Below are 21177 nucleotides of genomic sequence, written 5' to 3'. Positions count from 1 at the left end.
TTTCCATTTGCATGAAATACCTTTTTCCATCCCCTTACTTTCAGTCTGTATGTGTCTCTAGGTCTGAAGTGGGTCTCTTGTAGACAGCAAATATATGGGTCTTGTTTTTGTATCCATTCAGCCAATCTGTGTCTTTTGGTGGGAGCATTTAGTCCATTTACATTTAAGGTAATTATCGATATGTGTGTTCCCATTCCCATTTTCTTAATTGTTTTGGGTTTGTTATTGTAGGTCTTTTCCTTCTTTTGTGTTTCTTGCCTAGAGAAGTTCCTTTAGCAGTTGTTGTAAACCTGGTTTGGTGGTGCTGAACTCTCTCAGCTTTTGCTTGTCTGTAAAGGTTTTAATTTCTCCATCAAATCTGAATGAGATCCTTGCTGGGTAGAGTAATCTTGGTTGCAGGTTTTTCTCCTTCAACACTTTCAATATGTCCTGCCACTCCCTTCTGGCTTGCAGAGTTTCTGCTGAAAGATCAGCTGTTAACCTTATGGGGATTCCCTTGTGTGTTATTTGTTGTTTTTCCCTTGCTGCTTTTAATATGCTTTCTTTGTATTTAATTTTTGACAGTTTGATTAATATGTGTCTTGGCATATTTCTCCTTGGATTTATCCTGTATGGGACTCTCTGTGCTTCCTGGACTTGATTAACTATTTCCTTTCCCATATTAGGGAAGTTTTCAACTATAATCTCTTCAAATATTTTCTCAGTCCCTTTCTTTTTCTCTTCTTCTTCTGGAACCCCTATAATTCGAATGTTGGTGCGTTTAATGTTGTCCCAGAGATCTCTGAGACTGTCCTCAGTTCTTTTCAATCTTTTTTCTTTATTCTGCTCTGCAGTAGTTATTTCCACTATTTTATCTTCCAGGTCACTTATCCGTGCTTCTGCCTCAGTTATTCTGCTATTGATCCCATCTAGAGTACTTTTAATTTCATTTATTGTGTTGTTCATCGTTGCTTGTTTCATCTTTAGTTCTTCTAGGTCCTTGTTAACTGATTCTTGCATTTTGTCCATTCTATTGTCCATTCTATCTCCAAGATTTCGGATCAACCTTACTATCATTATTCTGAATTCTTTTTCCAGTAGACTGCCTATTTCCTCTTCATTTGTTAGGTCTGGTGGGTTTTTATCTTGCTCCTTCATCTGCTGTGTGTTTTTCTGTCTTTTCATTTTGCTTATCTTACTGTGTTTGTGGTCTCCTTTTTTGCAGGCTGAAGGTTCGTAGTTCCTGTTGTTTTTTGTGTCTGTCCCCAGTGGCTAAGGTTGGTTCAGTGGGTTGTGTCGGCTTCCTGGTGGAGGGTACTAGTGCCTGTGTTCTGGTGGATGAGGCTGGATCTTGTCTTTCTGGTGGGCAGGTCCACGTCTGGTGGTGTGTTCTGGGGTGTCTGTAGACTTATTATGATTTTGGGCAGCCTCTCTGCTAATGGGTGGGGTTGTGTTCCTGTCTTGCTAGTTGTTTGGCATAGGATGTCCAGCACTGTAGCTTGCTGGTCGTTGAGTGAAGCTGGGTGCTGGCGTTGAGATGGAGATCTCTCGGAGATTTTTGCTGTTTGATATTATGTGCAGCTGGGAGGCCTCTTGTGGACCAGTGTCCTGAAGTTGGCTCTCCCACCTCAGAGGCACAGCACTGACTCCTGGCTGCAGCACCAAGAGCCTTTCATCCACAGGGCTCCTTAATTTGGGATGATTCGTCGACTATTCAGGTATTCCACAGATGCAGGGTATATCAAGTTGATTGTGGAGCTTTAATCCGCTGCTTCTGAGGCTGCTGGGAGAGATTTCCCTTTCTCTTCTTTGTTCTCACAGCTCCCAGGGGCTCAGCTTTGGATTTGGCCCCGCCTGTGCGTGTAGGTCGCCGGAGGGCGTCTGTTCTTTGCTCAGACAGGACGGGGTTAAAGGAGCCGCTGATTCGGAGGCTCTGGCTCACTCAGGCCGGGGGGTAGGGAGGGTCACGGAGTGTGGGGCGGGCCTGCAGCGGCAGAGGCCGGCGTGACGTTGCAGCCTGAGGCGCGCCGTGCGTTCTCCCGGGGGAGTTGTCCCTGGATCCCGGGACCCTGGCAGTGGCGGGTTGCACAGGCTCCCCGGAAGGGCGTGTGGCTAGTGACCTGTGTTCGCACACAGGCCTCCTGGTGGCGGCAGCAGCGGCCTTAGCGTCTCATGTCTGTCTCTGGGCTCCGCACTTTTAGCTGCGGCTCGTGCCCGTCCCTGGAGCTCTCTCAAGCAGCGTTCTTAATCCCCTCTCCTCGTGCACCAGGAAACAAAGAGGGACGTAAAAGTCTCTTGCCTCTTCGGCAGGTCCAGACTTTTCCCCGGACTCTCTCCCGGCTAGCCGCGGTGCACTAACGCCCTGCAGGCTGTGTTCACGCTGCCAACCTCAGTCCTCTCCCGGCGCTCCGACAAAAGCCGGAGCCTCAGCTCCCAGTCCCGCCCGCCCCGGCGGGCGAGCAGACAAGCCTCTCGGCTGGTGAGTTCCGGTCGGCCCGATCCTCTGCGCTGGAATCTGTCCGCTTTACCCTCCGCACCCCTGTTGCTGTGCTCTCCTCCGCGGCTCCCAAGCTCCCCCACTCCGCCTCCCGAAGTCTCCACCCGCGAAGGGGCTTCCAAGTGTGTGGACACTTTTCCTCCTTCACAGCTCCCTCCCACTGGTGCAGGTCCCGTCCCTATCCTTTTGTCTCTGTTTAGTTTTTTCTTTTGCCCTAACCAGGTACGTGGGGGGTTCCTTGCCTTTTGGGAGGTCTGAGGTCTTCTGCCAGCGTTCAGTAGGTGCTCCGTAGGAGTTGTTCCACGCGTAGATGTCAGTATTCTTAATCTTATCTCTGCCTCTTAATCTTATCTGGCTACCTCTGTAGCCAGATATCCCACCTATTTCCCCCCCTGCCACCTACTCTTTCCCTGGCTTTTGTTTGTTTCGTTGGTTTTTATTTTTTAAAATACCTAGTTTTTAGGTTGAGAGCTGTTGTTGGGACCAGAGCTCACATCTCCTGGAACGCAGCCCCTGCACTACTTGCCTCCCCGGGTCATGTTCATAGAGCTCCCAAGCCAGGCTGGCCTTACTTCCAAGTGACTGATTAAGAGGAGGCAACCTCTGTCTTCGTTTAGACAACTTCCTGGTTTTCACTTCCTAAGTCATCCTGTTATGTCATGCCTCTGAGCTTCACATTGGTTTTGAGTTTGAAGATTCCCAGTTCACAAACTGTTCTTTTGTGCACAATAAACTCTTACTGAATACTAAAAAAAAATCAAAACCGGGCTTCCCTGGTGGCGCAGTGGTTGAGAGTCCGCCTGCCGATGCAGGGGACATGGGTTCGTGCCCCGGTCCGGGAAGATCCCACATGCCACGGAGCGGCTGGGCCCGTGAGCCACGGCTGCTGAGCTTGTGCATCCGGAGCCTGTGCTCCGCGGCGGGAGAGGCCACAGCAGTGAAGGCCCATGTACCGCAAAACAAAACTAAACAAAACAGAAAAACCTAGTTTTTTTCTCATTTCAGGATTCTTGCACATAGTGTTTTCCTGTTGTTCTAACACAGATTGTCTACCTCCTATTTCTTCAAGTCTTAGCTTAAACATCATCTTGGGGAACTTATCCTGTCCCTGCATCACTAGCTTAAGTCTGTCTATAATGCATTCTTTTTTTTATTCATAAATATTTATTTTTGACTGCATTGGGCCTTCACTGCTGCTCACAGGCTTTCTCTAGTTGCGGCGAGGGGGGGCTACTCTTTGTTGCAGTGCGCGGGCTTCTCATTGCAGTGGCTTCTCGTTGTGGAGCATGAGCTCTAGGTGCTCCAGTAGTTGTGGCACACAGGCTCAGTAGTTGTGGCTCGCGGGCTCTAGAGTGCAGGCTCAGTAGTTGTAGCACACAGGCTTAGTTGCTCTGTGGCATGTGGGATCTTCCTGAACCAGGGCACGAACCAGTGTCCCCTGCATTGGCAGGTGGATTCTTAACCACTTCGCCACCAGGGAAGTCCCTATATTGTATTCTTATACTTTCCTATATTTTTTTTTCTTCATGGCATTATCACAATTGAAATAAAATAAAATAAAATAAAATAATTTGTGTGTGTAATTATTCATTTGTATGTTCTCCCTGTAGATTGTTACCCCCACTAGTGTAGAAACTGTCTACCTTGTTCATCACTGTATCCTCACTCTCTAGCACAGTGTCCAACATGTAGTAGATATTCAATAAATAACTGTGGAAGAATTATGGATATATGTGTAAAGTCTGTATGATTTTTTTTTTTAGGTTAAAGAAAGACCTGATGTGGGAGTTTATATCAAGGATTTATCAGCTTATGTGGTAAATAATGCTGATGATATGGATAGAATTATGACACTGGGCCACAAAAATCGTAAGTATAGTGCTTAATTGTGATTAAACATTTATGTGTGGAGTAGGCTCTTTTAGAAGCAAACCTGGTATGGCATTTTGCGCCGTAAAGATTGGATTTTTAGGTTTCTTGAAAACCCTTCCTCTTTGACTATTTACTATGTGGAAAGCATATATGAATGAAAGATATCACAGATTGCTTTCCATGCTGACCAAAATTTTGTTACTTAGCAATAGTGCTATATCTTTGAGACTCATATCGCTGTCTCTTGTTAGTAATAATAATATTGGTAACATTTATTGAGTACTTACTGTGTGGCAAGTGCTTGTTCAAATGCTTTATAAGAATGATCTCTTTTAATCCTCAAAATGGGCTATGAAGGTATTAAATTCCTATGTTATGAATGAGGAAACTGAGACTTAAAGTAAATTGTCCAGGTCATATACTACTTAAGTAGCAGAGTGAGCATTTGAATCTACACCATTAGTCAGCATTAACCAGGCAGTATAATGCCTCCCTTTTGTTGACAAGAAAAGCAAACAAAATTAAATAAAGTGGCATTCTTGTTAGTAATTGTTTCAAGTTTTTTCTAAAGAATAAAAAGTTTCAGCAATATTGCTGATGCCCCAGGCCTAGTACTAATGATGTTACTAACAGCAATTAGAGATTAGAGGTGAAAGAAGAGAACATAGGAAATAACCTTTTTTTGTTTTTTAGATTTTTGTGACTAGACTAAAAATCTAGCAAACTCAAGGAAACAAAGCAAAAATTTTTTAAATTCAATTGTATTCTTATAAACCAAATAATAGAAAAATACCAAAATTTTAACAGGAAAATGAGCAAAAGATGTTTATGACTATGTTATTCATAGAAGAACTATACACAGCAGTAAGTATATGAAAGGATGTTTGACTTCACAAGTAATCAGGAAAATGCATATTCAAACAACAATGGGAGATGTTTTACCCATCAGTTTGGATGAAAGGATATCCAGGGTGAGGCTCTAAGGAAATGGGCAATGGTGATGGGAATATACAGCCTTTTTGAAGGGCAGGATAACTGTATCTGTTGAAATTTTTAAGGATGCATTCCTTTGACCCACTGTTTCTATTTGTAGATATATATTCTAGAAAAATATTTTTTGGTGTAAACAAAAAAATACCTTATTACAGCATTACTTGTAATAGCAAAAAGTTTGACACAACCTAAATAACTGTCAATAAAAAATTGGTTATATAAATTATGGTGCAAAAATATTATGGACTATATTGGAGCTGTAAAAAAAAAACAACAAAACAGTGAGTTAAATCTACATGTAGAGACCCAAAAGACTTTCCAGATATATATTAAGGGAAAAAGAAAGCTAACTAGCACAGTATGTAATGCATCATCTCATGTATAAAAAAAGCCAAATTATCAAACTACATATTTGGGTATTTTGTGTGTGTGTTCACATGTATGTATGTGAAATACAAAATGAAAGGACATTTAATAGTGGTTACCTTTAGTGAAGGGGAAATAAGATTGGGGGAAAGGGATATAGGGAGCTTTCACTTTATGTTTTTTGTATGTTTGTATTTTTTTATACCAGGAATATGTTCATGTATTGCTTATTTAACTTAAGAAATTTTTAACATAAGATTCCATTCACAATAGTGACCAAAACCTTCCATTAACTACCTAAGAATTAATTTAACTTAGTATGTGAGATTTGTCTAAGGAAAAATGAAAAAATTCTAATGAGAGAAATAAAATGAAAGGAAGGTAAAGAGATTTGAACACCTAAGATAGCAGAGAGGAAAATAGTCTTCATTAACAAATAGATTGAGTTCAAGAATTAAAGGTTTAGCTGCAGGGGAGGGCCCTCCTGCACTGCTGGTGGGAATGTAAATTGGTGCAGCCGCTATGGAGCACAGTATGGAGGTTCCTCAGAAAACTAAAAATAAGAGTTGCCAGATGATCCAGCAATCCCACTCCTGGACATATATCCAGACAAAACTATAATTTGAAAAGATACATGCACCCCTATGTTCATAGTAGCACTATTCACAATAGCCAAGACATAGAAACAACCTAAATGTCCATCGACAGATGAATGGATAAAGAAGGAATATTACACAATGGAATATTACTCAGACATAAAAAAGAATGAAATAATACCATTTGTGGCAACAAGGATGGACCTAGAGATTATCATATTAAGTCGGAAAGAAAAAGACAAATACCATATAATATCACTTATATGTGGAATCTAAAATACAACACAAATGGACACATTTATGAAATGGAAACAGATTCATAGGTACAGAGAACAGACTTGTGGTTGCCAAGGACGAGGGGGGTGGGGAAGAGAAGGATTGGGATAAGTTTTTCTGTACCTCCCTGAAAAACATAAAAATTTAATTTTTTATTCCAAAATAAATATTTTGACAAAAATTACAGCTATGGAAATGTTTTATTTCCATTATGCAGTGTGTTAGGTTGGATCATTTAGTCTACTTGATTGCTGCAAGCTGTTCTCTCCTAGGGATTGTAAAGTTCAGTGTAGGTCACTTTTGACGTAACATCTGTTGCATTGCTTTGTTTTCATAACCGGAAATATAGAAAAATCACAATCATAAATAGCATGCTTTACTTATATTGCAAAAACAATGGGTATTAAAATATTTAATATGACTTTTTCAAATTACACTTTCTCTCCCACTCCAAACTGAAAAACACTGCTATAGCTTGTTTTGATAATCACATAGTGATAAAACTATTCCTATCCTTTCATAAGGTAGTTCCAGTTTGGAAAATATTTCCCATGGATATAATTCTAAAGAGAAAGAAAGGTATCTACTCAAAGATGCTCGTATTAGTGTCCCTTATGAAGAACTAAAATAGGCAACAACCTCAAATATCTCCCAGTAAGATAATAACTCAATTTTAGTAAAAATTTCAAGTTGGTTTTTACATGGAAATATATGTAGGAGATAATGTTAAGCGGAAAAAAAACAAGGTAAAATAAGACCTACTACTCTGTGGAAATATGTATAGTGTGTTACATCTGATTAGATGATTTGAAGTGGTGTCAGATTTATTAGTTTTTTATATTTTTGGAGAAAATTGATTTTAAAAATTCATAACTTGATTTAAAAGAAAACAGAAAAGTATAGTATGGAATCACAGATCCTTGCATTTTCCCTCACTGATTTTCCATTTACCTTCTTTCATTGGGCTTTACTTTTCTTTACCAGTGCAATTTACTTTCTAGTTATCTGACTTATAATATAGCCATTTGCTAATAAAGAGTACCCTTTTAATGTTTAAATTGTAAAATCACAGCTCACATGGAGAAGCTCTACATGAATATAGTAGGAAAATAATTTTGGCATTGGGTGAAATTAACATATTGCTTTTAAAATACTTTGGAATTTAAGAAAAAAACACCCAATACATGCCTATTGTGAAAAACAAAACAGATCTTTTTCTTTGTTTGCACAATATATTCATGTAAAATATTTATACACACTCAGATTCTTAGCATATTTTGAATGGATGCTTTTGTTTTACAGAAATGGGATTATGCTCTATATTCCTTTCTTTTTTTCATATGTTATGGGTATCTTTCCATGTCATTCAGATCTGCCTTATTTTTTTTAAAAAAGACTGCTTAGTAATTCATAGTGTGACTATTCTATAATTGATTAACCACTGTCATATTGGTTGTTTCTGATCTCTCGCTGTTGTAAACAGTTCTTCCCTGAATATCTTTGTATCATCTAATGTATATATGCAAGTATTCCTGTGGTTGATTCCCAGAACATATCAATAATACTTTTTAGAGACAGCTGAAACAGCAGTTAATTTTTTGAATTATTTAACATGTATTTTTTATGTAAATTAGTTAATTTTTTAAGCCAGCAATACTTGAAATTAAGTATTTTGTTCTCAAATCCCCTCTTTCATGTGAAAAAAATACAGTTTTTTGTTATCAACATAAATTGTCAGAAATTTCTAATAATGGCTAAATATACCTAAGTTTTTATGTTTTAGCCATGCTCTCTGGCTTTTGGCTCTGATGAAATTCAGTATTCTGGATATTTAATTATTTTTAAAGGCATTCCCTGTTGTTATAGTTTTAAATAATTTCCTCCCTTTATTCAAGGTTCTGTTGGTGCAACTAATATGAATGAACATAGTTCCCGTTCCCATGCCATCTTTACAATTACTATAGAATGCAGTGAAAAAGGCGTTGATGGTAACATGCATGTCAGGATGGGGAAGCTCCATCTTGTAGATCTTGCTGTAAGTAACAGGATGCTACTTAAGAATAACTCTTGTGATTTCTTTTTATTTTATAAATAAATAATAATTCAAGTGAAAAGGAGTGATTATATAATTTTTAAGTTTTACCTGTGTATGTGTTTAACTTATTATTATTTTTTTAATATTTATTTATTTATTTGTCTGCGCCGGGTCTTAATTGTGGCACGTGGGATCTTCGATCTTTGTTGTGGCATGCGGGATCTTTAGTTGCGGCACACGAACTCTTAGTTGCGGCATGTGGGATCTAGTTCCCTGACCAGGGATTGAACCCAGGCTCCCTGCATTGGGAGTGTGGAGTCTTAGCCACTGGACCACTAGGGAAGTCCCCTTAACTTACTACTAATTATGGACTATTTCAAACCTATACAACGTAGATAGAATAGTATAATGATTTCTCATGTACCCATCACCCAACTTCAGCAATTATCAGTTCATGGCCAGTCCTATTTCATCTCTACCCTCAGCCACTTCTTCCCTTCCAGTATTATTTTGAAGTGAATTCCAGATATATTAGATCTTTTACCGTTAAAATACTTTTTTTAACTTTGGGAAGAATATTCTGTATTTTTAATTTTAGCTTTACTTCTGTCTCTGTTTATTGTAAGGGTTCAGAAAGACAAGCAAAAACTGGAGCTACTGGGCAGCGCCTGAAAGAAGCTACAAAAATCAATCTTTCACTTTCTACCCTTGGTAATGTTATTTCTGCCTTGGTTGATGGAAAAAGCACTCATGTGCCTTATCGTAACTCTAAATTGACTCGTCTTCTTCAGGATTCCTTAGGAGGAAATTCAAAAACCATGATGGTAAGACTTAATTGGTCGTATAGTTATCATCAGGAAAATTTAAGATTCCTGCTTATGCCAGTAGTTAATATTCATAACATTTAAAAAACTATTGATTATTTTACTTTTTAAAATTTGGAGTTATTTTTTCTAGTACACCATGTGTGCGAGTCTATAATTGTATTGTTTGGAAGCCTATGTGGTGGTGCCCTCTTTTTCAGGAAGACTGGAATGGAAATATATTCCAGAATTCTTTTTGATATGTTCATAATGGTAGTATTAATTTGTGTCAAGTGTAAAACGTTTTGTATTCCTAATTCAACAGTGTGCAAATATTGGACCAGCAGATTACAATTATGATGAAACCATCAGTACATTGCGGTATGCTAATCGTGCTAAGAATATTAAAAATAAAGCTAGAATTAATGAAGATCCAAAGGATGCTTTGCTTCGTCAGTTTCAGAAAGAAATAGAAGAACTGAAAAAAAAGCTTGAAGAAGGTAACATTTTCTCAAAATATTAATCTTAATGTTGGCTAAAAACGTGTTGTTTAGCCAGTAAGTGTTCTAATAAAAAGCCACCTATTAAAAATTCTCTGAACCTCTAACATTGATATTTAAGGGAATATTTCTGCAAGGTAAATTGATACTTACATACTTTAACATTTCCATATTAAGCTCAAGTAGAATTATATAATATTTGTGTATTGATTTTTTAAAAAAAATTCATTTAATTTAAACCTCCATCTCAGTCCCCATGGTCTTTTGTAAAGATTCCATATGTCCACTTATTAAATAATGAATTTTTATTTGTCTCTATATAAGAGCAAGTTCTACCATACATGTATTTAGCGAAAATGACCAGAGTTCTTTGTGATAGGTATCAGTCACTATTATTTGAAGTAAACAAAGCAATCAGAGAGTCATGGGTAAACCTAGTTTACTCTTAAGTAAAAATTCATTGCATGGCCTTGAAAATATGCTTTCGTGTTTAAATTTGAACATGAGATTCTATTTTGGAAATTCTTTTCTAACAAGATATCATGTCAGAAGGTTAGAAAATTTGAAGACCTTATTCATTAGGGCGAGAAATTTACCAACCATCATTAGGCAGTCAGTGACTTCCTGGATCTTCGTGCTAAGAACTAACTGGCATAGGGCTCCTTTGCATACCAGGTGAATAAAGGGCTTTGAAATTGCCTCTTTTCAGTCTGTGGGGAAACTGGTTAGATCAGATATGAAATCCAGAGATGCCAACATCACAAATATTTGGAGAAGGTGCTGATTCAGTAAATTTGAGTAAGATTATTGAGGAAAAGCAGTAATTGAGCTGCCTCTTAGATAATGGAATTTGGTATTTTAAATGTGACCACTAGGTGGTATTTATAGTCAGTATGTTTTAAAGATGTAAAATTTCTTAGATTTCTTAATATTGAGTTCATATCTTTATTTTGCTGACCCTTTTTTTTACATTTTTTTATTGTGGTAAAATATACATAACATAAAAATTACCGTTTTAACTATTTTTGTGTACAGTTCTGTGGCATTAAGTACATTCACATTATTCTGCAACCATCACCACCATCCATCTCCAGGACTTTTTAATCAACCCAAAATGAACCTCTGTACCCATTAAACACTAGCTCCCCATCCCTCTCTCTTCCTCAGTTCCTGGTAACCCACTGTTCTTTCTATTTCTATGAATTTGACTATTCTAGGTACCCCATGTAAGTAGAATCATATAATATGTCTCCTTTTGTGTCTGGCTTATTTTACTTAACATAATGTCCTCAGTGTTCATCCATATTGTTGCATGTGTCAGAATTTCCTTCCTTTTTAAGACTGAATAATATTCCATTGTGTGTATATACCATGTTTTGTTTATACCTTCATCTGTTGATGGACACTTGGGTTGCTTCTATCTTTTGACTATTGTGGATAATGCTACTATGAATGTGGTGTACAAATTCCTGTTTGAGTCCTTGCTTTCAATTCTTTTGTTCTTTTGGGTATATACCCAGAGGTAGAATTGCTGGATAATATGGTAATGCTGACTTTATTTTTAATAAATTTCATTTTATTTATGCTCTTAGGACATATTGTTTTTATAATCCATTTAATAGAGTTAATCAGAAAAACAGTTAAAAAATAGGCAGAAACATTAAAAGCATAATTTTTTAACTTTTTATTTTGAAATAATTTTAGACTTATAGAAAACTCACAATAGCAAGGAGAGTTCTTATATACCTATTAGCCAGCTTCCCCTAATGTTAGCATCTTACATAACCATGGTACAATTATTGACACCAGGAAATTCACAGTGGTACAAACTTATTAACTAATCCACAGACCTTACTAGACTTTTGACAGTTTTCTCTCTAATGCCCTTTTCCTCTAGTCCAAGATCCAGTTGTGGATCACACATTGCATTTAGTTGTCATGTCTGTTTAGTTTCCACCAGTCTCCAATTCCTCAGTCTTTATTTGTTGTACATGATCTTGATGCTTTTGAAGAGTACTGGTCATGTATTTGTAGAATGTTCCTCAATTTGTATTTATTTATAGTTTTCTCATAATTATTCTGCAAATTTTCTCCACTATAAATCTACTATTTTATTATTTCCTTTGTAATTAATATGTACCTTGTGGAGAGATATTGGGTTGGCCAAAAAGTGCCTTTGGTTTTTAAGTAAAAATAAAAGACACATTTTTCATCTTCACCAAGAACTTTATTGAACAACATATTCACCCTTTTGTTCCAGTACCTTCTGCCATTGTTCAGGCAACTTCATAATTCCATCTTACCAAAACTTTTTATCTTTTTGAGCAAAGAACTGTTCCAGGTGCCTTTTATAGTCTTCCAGGGAATTGAAATTTCTTCCATTAAGAGAATTTTGTAAAGACCAAAATAAATGGAAATCTGAAGGTGCAATGTCAGGTGAATATGGCAGATGAATCAGAACTTCCCAGACAAGGTGTAACAGTTTTTGCCTGGTCATCAAAGAAACATGCCGTCTTGCGTTATCCTGATGGAAGATTATGCATTTTCTGTTGACTAATTCTGGATGCTTTTCATCGAGTGCTGCTTTCGGTTGGTAACTGGGAGCAGTACATGTTGGAATTAATCGTTTGATTTTCCGGAAGGAGCTCATAATAGAGGACTCCCTTCCAGTCCCACCATATGCACAACATCACCTTCTTTGGATGAAGACCGGCCTTTGGTGTGGTTGGTGGTGGTTCATTTAGCTTGCCCCACGATCTCTTCCATTCCACATTATTGTACAGTATCCGCTTTTCATTGCCCATCACGATTTGTTTTAAAAATGGAATGTTTTCATTACATTTGTGTAGAGAATCGCATTAGGATATACTGTCAAGAAGTTGTGTTTTTTTTTTCTGCTTAACTTATGTGGAACCCAAACATCAAAGCGATTAACATAACCAAGCTGGGGCAAATGATTTTCAACGCTTGATTTGCATGTTTTGAGTATGTCGGCTATCTCCTGCGTGGTATAACGTTGATTGTTCTCAGTTACTGTCTCGATTTGATTGCTGTCAACTTCAACTGGTTTACCAGACTGTGGAGCATCATCCAGTTAGAAATCTCCAGCACGACCCTTCACAAATCACTTTTGACACATTTGATCAGTCACAGCACCTTCTCCATACACTGCACAAATCTTTTTTTGCATTTCGGTTGCGTTTTTACCTTTCTTGAAATGATAAAACATAATATGCCAAAAATGTTCCTTTTTTTCTTCCATCTTCAATATTAAAATGGGTACACAAAAATTCACCAGCTTTGATAAGTCTTTTTTTTAAATACACGTTGATGTGACAGCTGTCACATACAATCTAACAAAATTGTTTCAAATGAAGTTAAAGACAGCTAAGTGCTACTAGAGCCATCTTATGGAAAAAAACCGAATGAACCTTTTGTTAAATTATGTTTTATATTTTTACTTTTTAAATTTTATTTTTTATACAGCAGTTTCTTATTAGTTATCTATTTTATACATATTAGTGTATATATGTCTATCCCAGTCTCGCAGTTCATCCCACTGCCACCCACCCCCCGCTTGGTGTCCATATGTTTGTTCTCTACATCTGTGTCTCTGTTTCTGCTTTGCAAACCCGCCGAATGAACCTTTTGGCCAACCAAATTCTTTGAGACTATACAAAGGTCCTGTTTTTCATCATACTTTCTTCCACTAATGTTAGCATCCAACAGTAGTTTGTGCATTTGCTCAATGGTGACATTCTCTTCCCATTGTTCCTTCTAATGTTTAGTGTTTGGAGTGTCTGGAATTCTACTGTAAGGAAAAGCAGTCTCTTCTCCCCTACTTGTTTGTTTATTTGAGTATTTTTTATGTCAATATGGACTCATGGATAATTATTTTAGTCTGTGGGTTTATAATACAATAATATTATTTATTTTATTGTTCAGATTGTTCCAGCTTTGGCCATTAGGAGTTCCTTCAGGGTAGTTCATATATCCTGTCAACATGCTCCCATCAGTTTGTTTGTTTACTTGTTTTTTGAGCACTTCCTCACTTTCTGGCACCACAGATGCTTAGAGCTCATTTTTTTATTTTCCCTACCCTGGCCTTAAAATCATTTATTTCTCCCTGGCTCCTTTCATTGGAGAATGGTATTTAGAAACCAAGATTTAGGCATTAGGTGTGCTCATTGCTACCAGGGTGTCATTGTTTCTAGGCCTAAAGAACAAAATATGTTTAATGAATTTCTTCTCCCGAGACTCTGTGATTTCTTTCCATCTTTTATTTGTAGGTTCAAATATTATATTATGATTAGTGTATATTTTACTCCTCCCCCAGTTACTTTTGTTTTCTTAGATATTTCATATATGGACAGTAGTAATTTTAAATAACTACTTTGAAGGTATTATAGCACTGATTTGCATTAATATTAGCTTAATCCCTTTTTTTGATTTTTTTAAGTTAACATATTTGTGTACAAATAAGCTCTTCTTCTTTTGAATTACTTCATGTGATATAGTCCTAAAAGTGGGATCATTGTGTTCGATGACAGTTTTATGGCCCTTAAAAAAATAAACAGGTTGAATGAATTTAAAATCTTAAACAGAAAACTAAGAAAATGCTCCCCAAAAATGATCATATTTTTTAAAGACTGAAATAATAACTCTAACATGTAACATTTAGAACTGTACTTAAACTAATAATTTGAAATTTTAAATGGATCAGAATCTAACTTCTCTTTAGGAACTTTAAAGATAAAGCCTCTGTGTACATTGTATCTGTTTCTGAGGTTAGCATATCTGATATACTGTCTAGGAATATTAAAATAAGGTTTGTTTAGGGCACAAAAACTTAATGAAGAAAGTTTATATAGGCATTTCCTAAATAGCCAGTGACCTGGCACAGAATAAACATCATTGTATTAAATTTCTATTTAAGGGGAAGAAATATCAGGCTCTGATATCAGTGGGTCAGAGGAGGATGATGATGAAGAGGGTGAGGTTGGAGAAGATGGAGAGAAAAGGAAAAAAAGAAGGGGTAAGTTCATTTTAGTGTTCTGGAAATTAAATGAGATTGCTGCCTAATGATGGTTTAACATTCCTAAGGCTGTCGAGTGCATGACTTTTATTTTGCCATTTTTAATTGTGGTAGCAATTAGAACAGAGGAAGTATGCCATATACCTGGTTAACTTTGCATTATTTTTTCCTCCTATACTGATCTCCTATTTCTAGATGAATCAGCATATAATATGTTCTGGTTTTGTTTTTTTTACAATTTAGAATTATAAAAATCTGTGATAGTGGATATACCATTTTAAAATTTCACATGGGATTTTAATTTAATGTGAGGACTTTTATTTATGTTAGGAATCTAAATTTTTAGGAAATTAGGATAATGTGAAATTTTTTTTTCAAACATGATTACGCTTTAATCATTGAATTTTTAAGTAATAAATTTGTAGAAGGATTGTATTTTTAATAGAATGTAAAATGTATTCTCTTTATAAAATGTACCCTCATTCTCACCTGTTACACTGGGCACTTGTTGCCAAGTACGAATTGAGACTGTGTTCATTGTGATAAAGATATAGATGACATGCAAAAGAGAGAGACATATTATAATGGCCTACATTTCAAATCCTTTAACCCTGAATATTTATTTCAGAACTCTCTTCCATTAATGTGGATCATTGTTTTCAAGCTGGTGCATATTTTGCTTGTCTTATTAAAATGTTCTTGCTGAAAATAAACCCATTGCTGTTTGATCAGGTGTCCCTAATTTAAAAGCCATAAAGAGTCCTTCAAAAGACAGGAAAAATATAATTTAGAGCAAGAGTTGGCAAGTAGTCTGCTGGCCAAATTCAGCCCACCACCTGTTTTTGTAAATAAAAGTTTATGAAACAGCCATGCTCATTTGTTTACATATGGTCTACAGCTGCCTTCACATGTGTCTGTCTGGCCTACAAAGCCTAAAGCACTTATCATCTGTCCCTTTACAGAAAATGTTTGCAGACCCCTGATTTAGAGAAGTGGTTTTGTGTTCACACCTATTTTTTCAGAGTAAAGTATTCAAAGCTAAAGCAGATGATAGATTTGTTAAAAATAAAGTTTTAAACAGAAAAAAATGCCACTGCTTAATATGTTAAAATATTTAATAGTAACATATCTTCCTTCCAGGCTTAGAAATTTTAAAAATTTCAGTAAGCCTTTCAAAGTTTTGCTGTGAAACCTTAAACATATATAATCACATCTGATAGTTTGATGTTTTGGAGGTGAAAGAGTGAAATTGAAGACAAACCAAACTGTCTGTATTAAAGGGTAATTTATCATTCCTGTAATTTTAATTGTTCGTGACTTTAAAATTTAAAACTCAGTTCCTTTAGCTTATCAACCTAAATGGTTTAAATAGACTTAAATGTCACCAAATAATTTGTTTATTTTTATTCTCTTCATTCCAACCCTCTGAATTACTATATTTGAAGTGAATAGTGGGATTTGCCCACAGTGGATACTTAAAGGAATAGAGTTTCTAATTCCCCTGTATGGCTTTGTAATTAGAGAATACTGCATAGAGTACCAAGACTGGTTTTAAGGGAAAGTAGGTTTTGGTTCTTTAATACAAAGCTTGATTGTCCTTTAAAATTCTTTCTTTGGAATTGAATTTTTCTCTGTGTATGTGTTCATTTTCTTGTTTCCTCTTTCTTTGGTTCCCGTTGGGCTCATTTCTTTGTCTTCCAGGCAGTAGCAGCAGCAGTAGTTCAGACTCCACATGTTCTGTCATAGAGAAACCTCTGGATAAGTTCTTGCCTAGTGAGTGGTAGCTCTTAAATTCTCTAACAGAGCTTTGGCTTTTCCATAACCCATGGGCTTCATTTGAGAAATGCTGCACCGCTCCCTGTCATTACTTAAAGAATACATGTTGGACTTCTCAGTAAAACAAAGCATGTGATGACTTTAGCGCCCCTCTTCATTGCTTCCAGTTAACTGTAATTGTTAAAACATATGCTTACGCTTATGTTTGAGACAATGGAAGAGAGATTCATGCTTTTGCAGTTGAGATAATGTAAAGAGAGCTAGTAAGCTGTATAAGAGAATAACTCTTGGTTCCTTTTTATGTTTCATGATACATCCTAGTCAGGTAAGGGACCTGTAATAACAAAATCCTGAATTTCTTAAGGTACACCTTATATTTGGAAGTACACCAGTGCCCTTTATAACATGTCTTATAGTTAAAAAGATTTTACTCCTTGGTGTCCTGTTCTTAGGGGTAGCTTAAGATTGAAAACTCCCTAATAAAGAAAAATGTAAAGTTTGAAGCAAGTAAAGATAAATTGAATGGTATTTTATTTCAAATGGCCATTTATCCTTATTTCTGAATTGCCTGATTGATTTTAAGAAACTTTCTAAGGTATGATTAGAGAATTCAGATCCACACGAAAGTGTTATGCAGGATCTATCTATCTAGACTTATTTCAAACCTAAAGGCCTTTTCTTACACTGTAATTTAATAAATTAAGTTGAAAAGTATTATTAATTTTATGTATAATTTAGTTTTCAGAAGGAAAGAGAGTTGATGCTTCCTTGTACTAGTTTGCAGCTTACTGCTTTTTAAAGCATTATCTGTATACCTACCTTTCCCAAACTAATAACAGAAACATTTGGTTATTGTTCTTATGCTTTTAGCTTGCTAGAGGAAGACTTCCAAGAATATTAGGAATTATTTTCTCTATTGCAATTCTTACATTTTACCAAGACAATTAATTTCATAGGCTAACCTATAAAATACATGAAATTGCTTTAGAAACCATGTGGAAGTCTCATTTTGTATTACAAACTGCAAAATATAGAAAATATCTGAGTGGGAGGCATTACAATTTAATTTTCTGTTTTAAAATTTTACTTTAATCCTTAGAAAGTAGTTACATCAAAGTATATTATGAAATGAGTTGTACCTTGTTCATTTCAAGCAGTTTTAGTTACTCTTTATATACCTGGCATATAACATTGAATTCTTTTGTTGCACTGTGGGTGTGTTGGTGAAGTGGAGAGATGGTTGTCCCAGCATGTGGTTGCTGTGCGTACCTTCCCTTTTAAAAATATGAATGGCCTTTTTTTTTTTAAGGTGTTCTTTGTTTGAACTATCAGTTGATCATTTATTTCTATAGAATCATTATTATAATTACCCTTAACAGTCTACTGATAGGTTGAATGCAAGTTTGTTATTATACAGGTGTACTTCACTTTATGCAATAAATGTTTTTTTCTGAAAAAATTGCTTATAAATCAAGTTGGGAAATCAATTGTATTGGGAGAACTTGCTGTCTTTAAAAATTCTTTATTAAATGCTTTTGTTTATCACATAATCACTACAGTTTACTCTAAACTCTAGTTGGTTGAAGTTTTTGTGTTGGATTTTCTTAAAGGGGGGCACACCTGTAATGTATCCTTCTATTAGAAGGTCATTGAATTGGGAAATTTCGAAAATGAACAATGTGACTTTTGCTACTTTTAACTTATTAATATTTAAAATTGGCTTAATTTTCTGTTTGCCCTTTTAGATTACTTCCCAGGTCTTAGCAGGTTCCCAATTCCATGTCCACCATTTGTTGCTGAACTGTTATGTTTGCAGGAGTTTGGGAGTCAGTGTGAGCTCTTAAGATTGATTTGAATTGTAATCTTACACTAAATCTTATTATCTTGCTTAAATTATTATCTCTGATTATGTTGAATATACTTTTCTTTTTGCATACAACTGCTCTATTTCAGTTTTTATAATGATTTATTTCTATACTTATACTATAAATAAATGCTGTTATACATTTTTCTTTGTTCTACAAAAGAAATAATGTTTTTTCTTTTTTTCCTCCTCATCTCTGTGCATATGCTTCCTGTCTACGGTTTGCTTACTACTTCTTATTGAAAGATCAAGCAGGTTGGTGTGATTGATTTGCACTCCATGTGGTACAATTATTTAAACTATAAAGAACTTTGTTGTTTAACCACATTACATTTTTTTATTTAATGATTTTTTTTAACAAGGTAAGTATCTGTCTTTGTATTTTAAAATATATTTCAACTTTAGCATTTTTTTAAAAAAAACTTCCTTTTTTACTAAATTCTTTTTTTTTTAATTTATTTCAGTTTTTATTGAGGAAGGTATTAGGAACTTTTTTTATTTTTATTTTTTATACAGCAGGTTCTTATTAGCTATCCATTTTATACATATTAGTGTGTACATGTCAATCCCAATCTCCCAATTCATCCCATCCCCTACCCCCACCCCCCCCACCCCCTGCCACTTTCCCCGCTTGGTGTCCATATGTTTGTTCTTTACATCTGTGTCTCAATTTCTGTCCTGCAAACCAGTTCATCTATACCATTTTTCTAGGTTCCACATATATGCGTTAATATACAATATTTGTTTTTCTCTTTATGACTTACTTCACTCTGTATGACAGTCTCTAGATTCATCCACATCTCAATAAATGACCCAATTTCGTTCCTTTTTATGGCTGAGTAATATTCCATTGTATATATGTACCACAACTTCTTTATCCATTCTTCAGTCAATGGGCATTTAGGTTGCTTCCATGACCTGGGTATTGTAAACAGTGCTGCAGTGAACATTGGGGTGCATGTGTCTCTTTGAATTATGGTTTTCTCTGGGTATATGCCCAGTAATGGGATTGCTGCATCATATGGTAATTCTATTTTTAGTTTTTTAATGAACCTCCATATTGTTCTCCATAGTGGCTGTATCAATTTACATTCCCACCAACAGTGCAAGAGGGCTCCCTTTTCTCCATACCCTCTCCAGCATTTGTTGTTTGTAGATTTTCTGATGATGCCCATTCTAACTGGTGTGAGGTGATACCTCATTGTAGCTTTAACTTGCATTTTTCTAATAATTAGTGATGTTGAGCAGCTTTTCATGTGCTTCTTGGCCATCTGTATGTCTTCTTTGGAGAAATGTGTATTTAGGTCTTCTGCCCATTTTTGGATTGGGTTGTTTGTTTTTTTAATATTGAACTGCATGAGCTGTTTATATATTTTGGAGATTAATCCTTTGTCCGTTGATTCATTTGCAAATATTTTCTCCCATTCTGAGGGTTGTCTTTTAGTCTTGTTTGTAGTTTCCTTTGCTGTGCAAAAAGCTTTTAAGTTTCAGTAGGTCCCATTTGTTTATTTTTGTTTTTATTTCCATTACTCTAGGAGGTGGATCAAAAAAGATATTGCTGTGATTTATGTCAAAGAGTGTTCTAACTATGTTTTCCTCTAAGAGTTTTATAGTGTCTGGTCTTACATTTAGGTTTCTAATCCATTTTGGGTTTATTTTTATGTATGGTGTTAGGGAGTGTTCTAATTTCATTCTTTTACATGTAGCTGTCCAGTTTTCCCAGCACCACTTATTTGAAGAGACTGTCTTTTTTCCATTGTATATCCTTACCTGCTTTGTCATAGATTAGTTGACCATAGGTGTGTGGGTTTATCTCTGGGCTTTATATCCTTTTCCATTGATCTGTATCTCTGTTTTTCTGCCAGTACCATATTGTCTTGATTACTGTAGCTTTGTAGTATAGTTTGAAGTCAGGGAGTATGATTCCTGCAGGTTCATTTTTTTCCCTCAAGACTGCTTTGGCTATTCGGGGTCTTTTGTGTCTTTATACAAATTTTAAGATGTTTTGTTCTAGTTCAGTAAAAAATGCCATTGGTAATTTGATAGGGATTGCATTGAATCTGTAGATTGCTTTGGGTAGTATAGTCATTTTCACAATATTGATTCTTCCAATCCAAGAACATGGTATATCTCTCCATCTGTTGGTATCATCTTTAATTTCTTTCATCAGTGTCTTACAGTTTTCTGCATACAGGTCTTTTGTCTCCCTAGGTAGGTTTATTCCTAGGTATTTTATTCTTTTTGTTGCAATGGTAAATGGGAGTGTTTCCTTAATTTCTCTTTCAGATTTTTCATCATTAGTGTATAGGAATGCAAGAGATCTCTGTGCATTAATTTTGTATCCTGCAAGTTTACCAAATTCATTGATTAGCTCTAGTAGTTTTCTGGTGGCATCTTTAGGATTCTCTATGTATAGTATCATATCATCTGCAAACAGTGACAGTTTTACTTCTTCTTTTCCAATTTGTATACCTTTTATTTCTTTTTCTTCTCTGATTGCCGTGACTAGGACTTCCAAAACTATGTTGAATAATAGTGGTGAGAGTGGACATCCTTGTCTTGTTCCTGATGTTAGAGGAAAAGCT

The 21177-nt window shown here is 35.9% G+C and overlaps 1 protein-coding gene across 2 annotated transcripts in view; it reads left to right on the top strand.

The window, feature by feature from the left end:
- The window catches only part of KIF3A (kinesin family member 3A), an 85431-nt gene that overhangs the window by 44721 nt on the left and 19533 nt on the right, over positions 1–21177 (top strand). For both annotated transcript variants that reach the window (XM_079917438.1, XM_079917437.1), the window contains exons 5-9: positions 4240–4345; positions 8475–8614; positions 9241–9438; positions 9743–9917; positions 14854–14952. In XM_079917438.1, coding sequence (XP_079773564.1) covers positions 4240–4345; positions 8475–8614; positions 9241–9438; positions 9743–9917; positions 14854–14952 — 718 coding nt within the window. The remainder of the gene's footprint in view (positions 1–4239; positions 4346–8474; positions 8615–9240; positions 9439–9742; positions 9918–14853; positions 14953–21177) is intronic.

This window comes from Stenella coeruleoalba, assembly GCF_951394435.1.
Source record: "Stenella coeruleoalba genome assembly, chromosome: 3".
Classification (NCBI taxonomy): Eukaryota; Metazoa; Chordata; class Mammalia; order Artiodactyla; family Delphinidae; genus Stenella; species Stenella coeruleoalba.
Note: the sequence above shows the minus strand (reverse complement) of the source record. Positions and strands in the feature narration are given on the sequence as shown.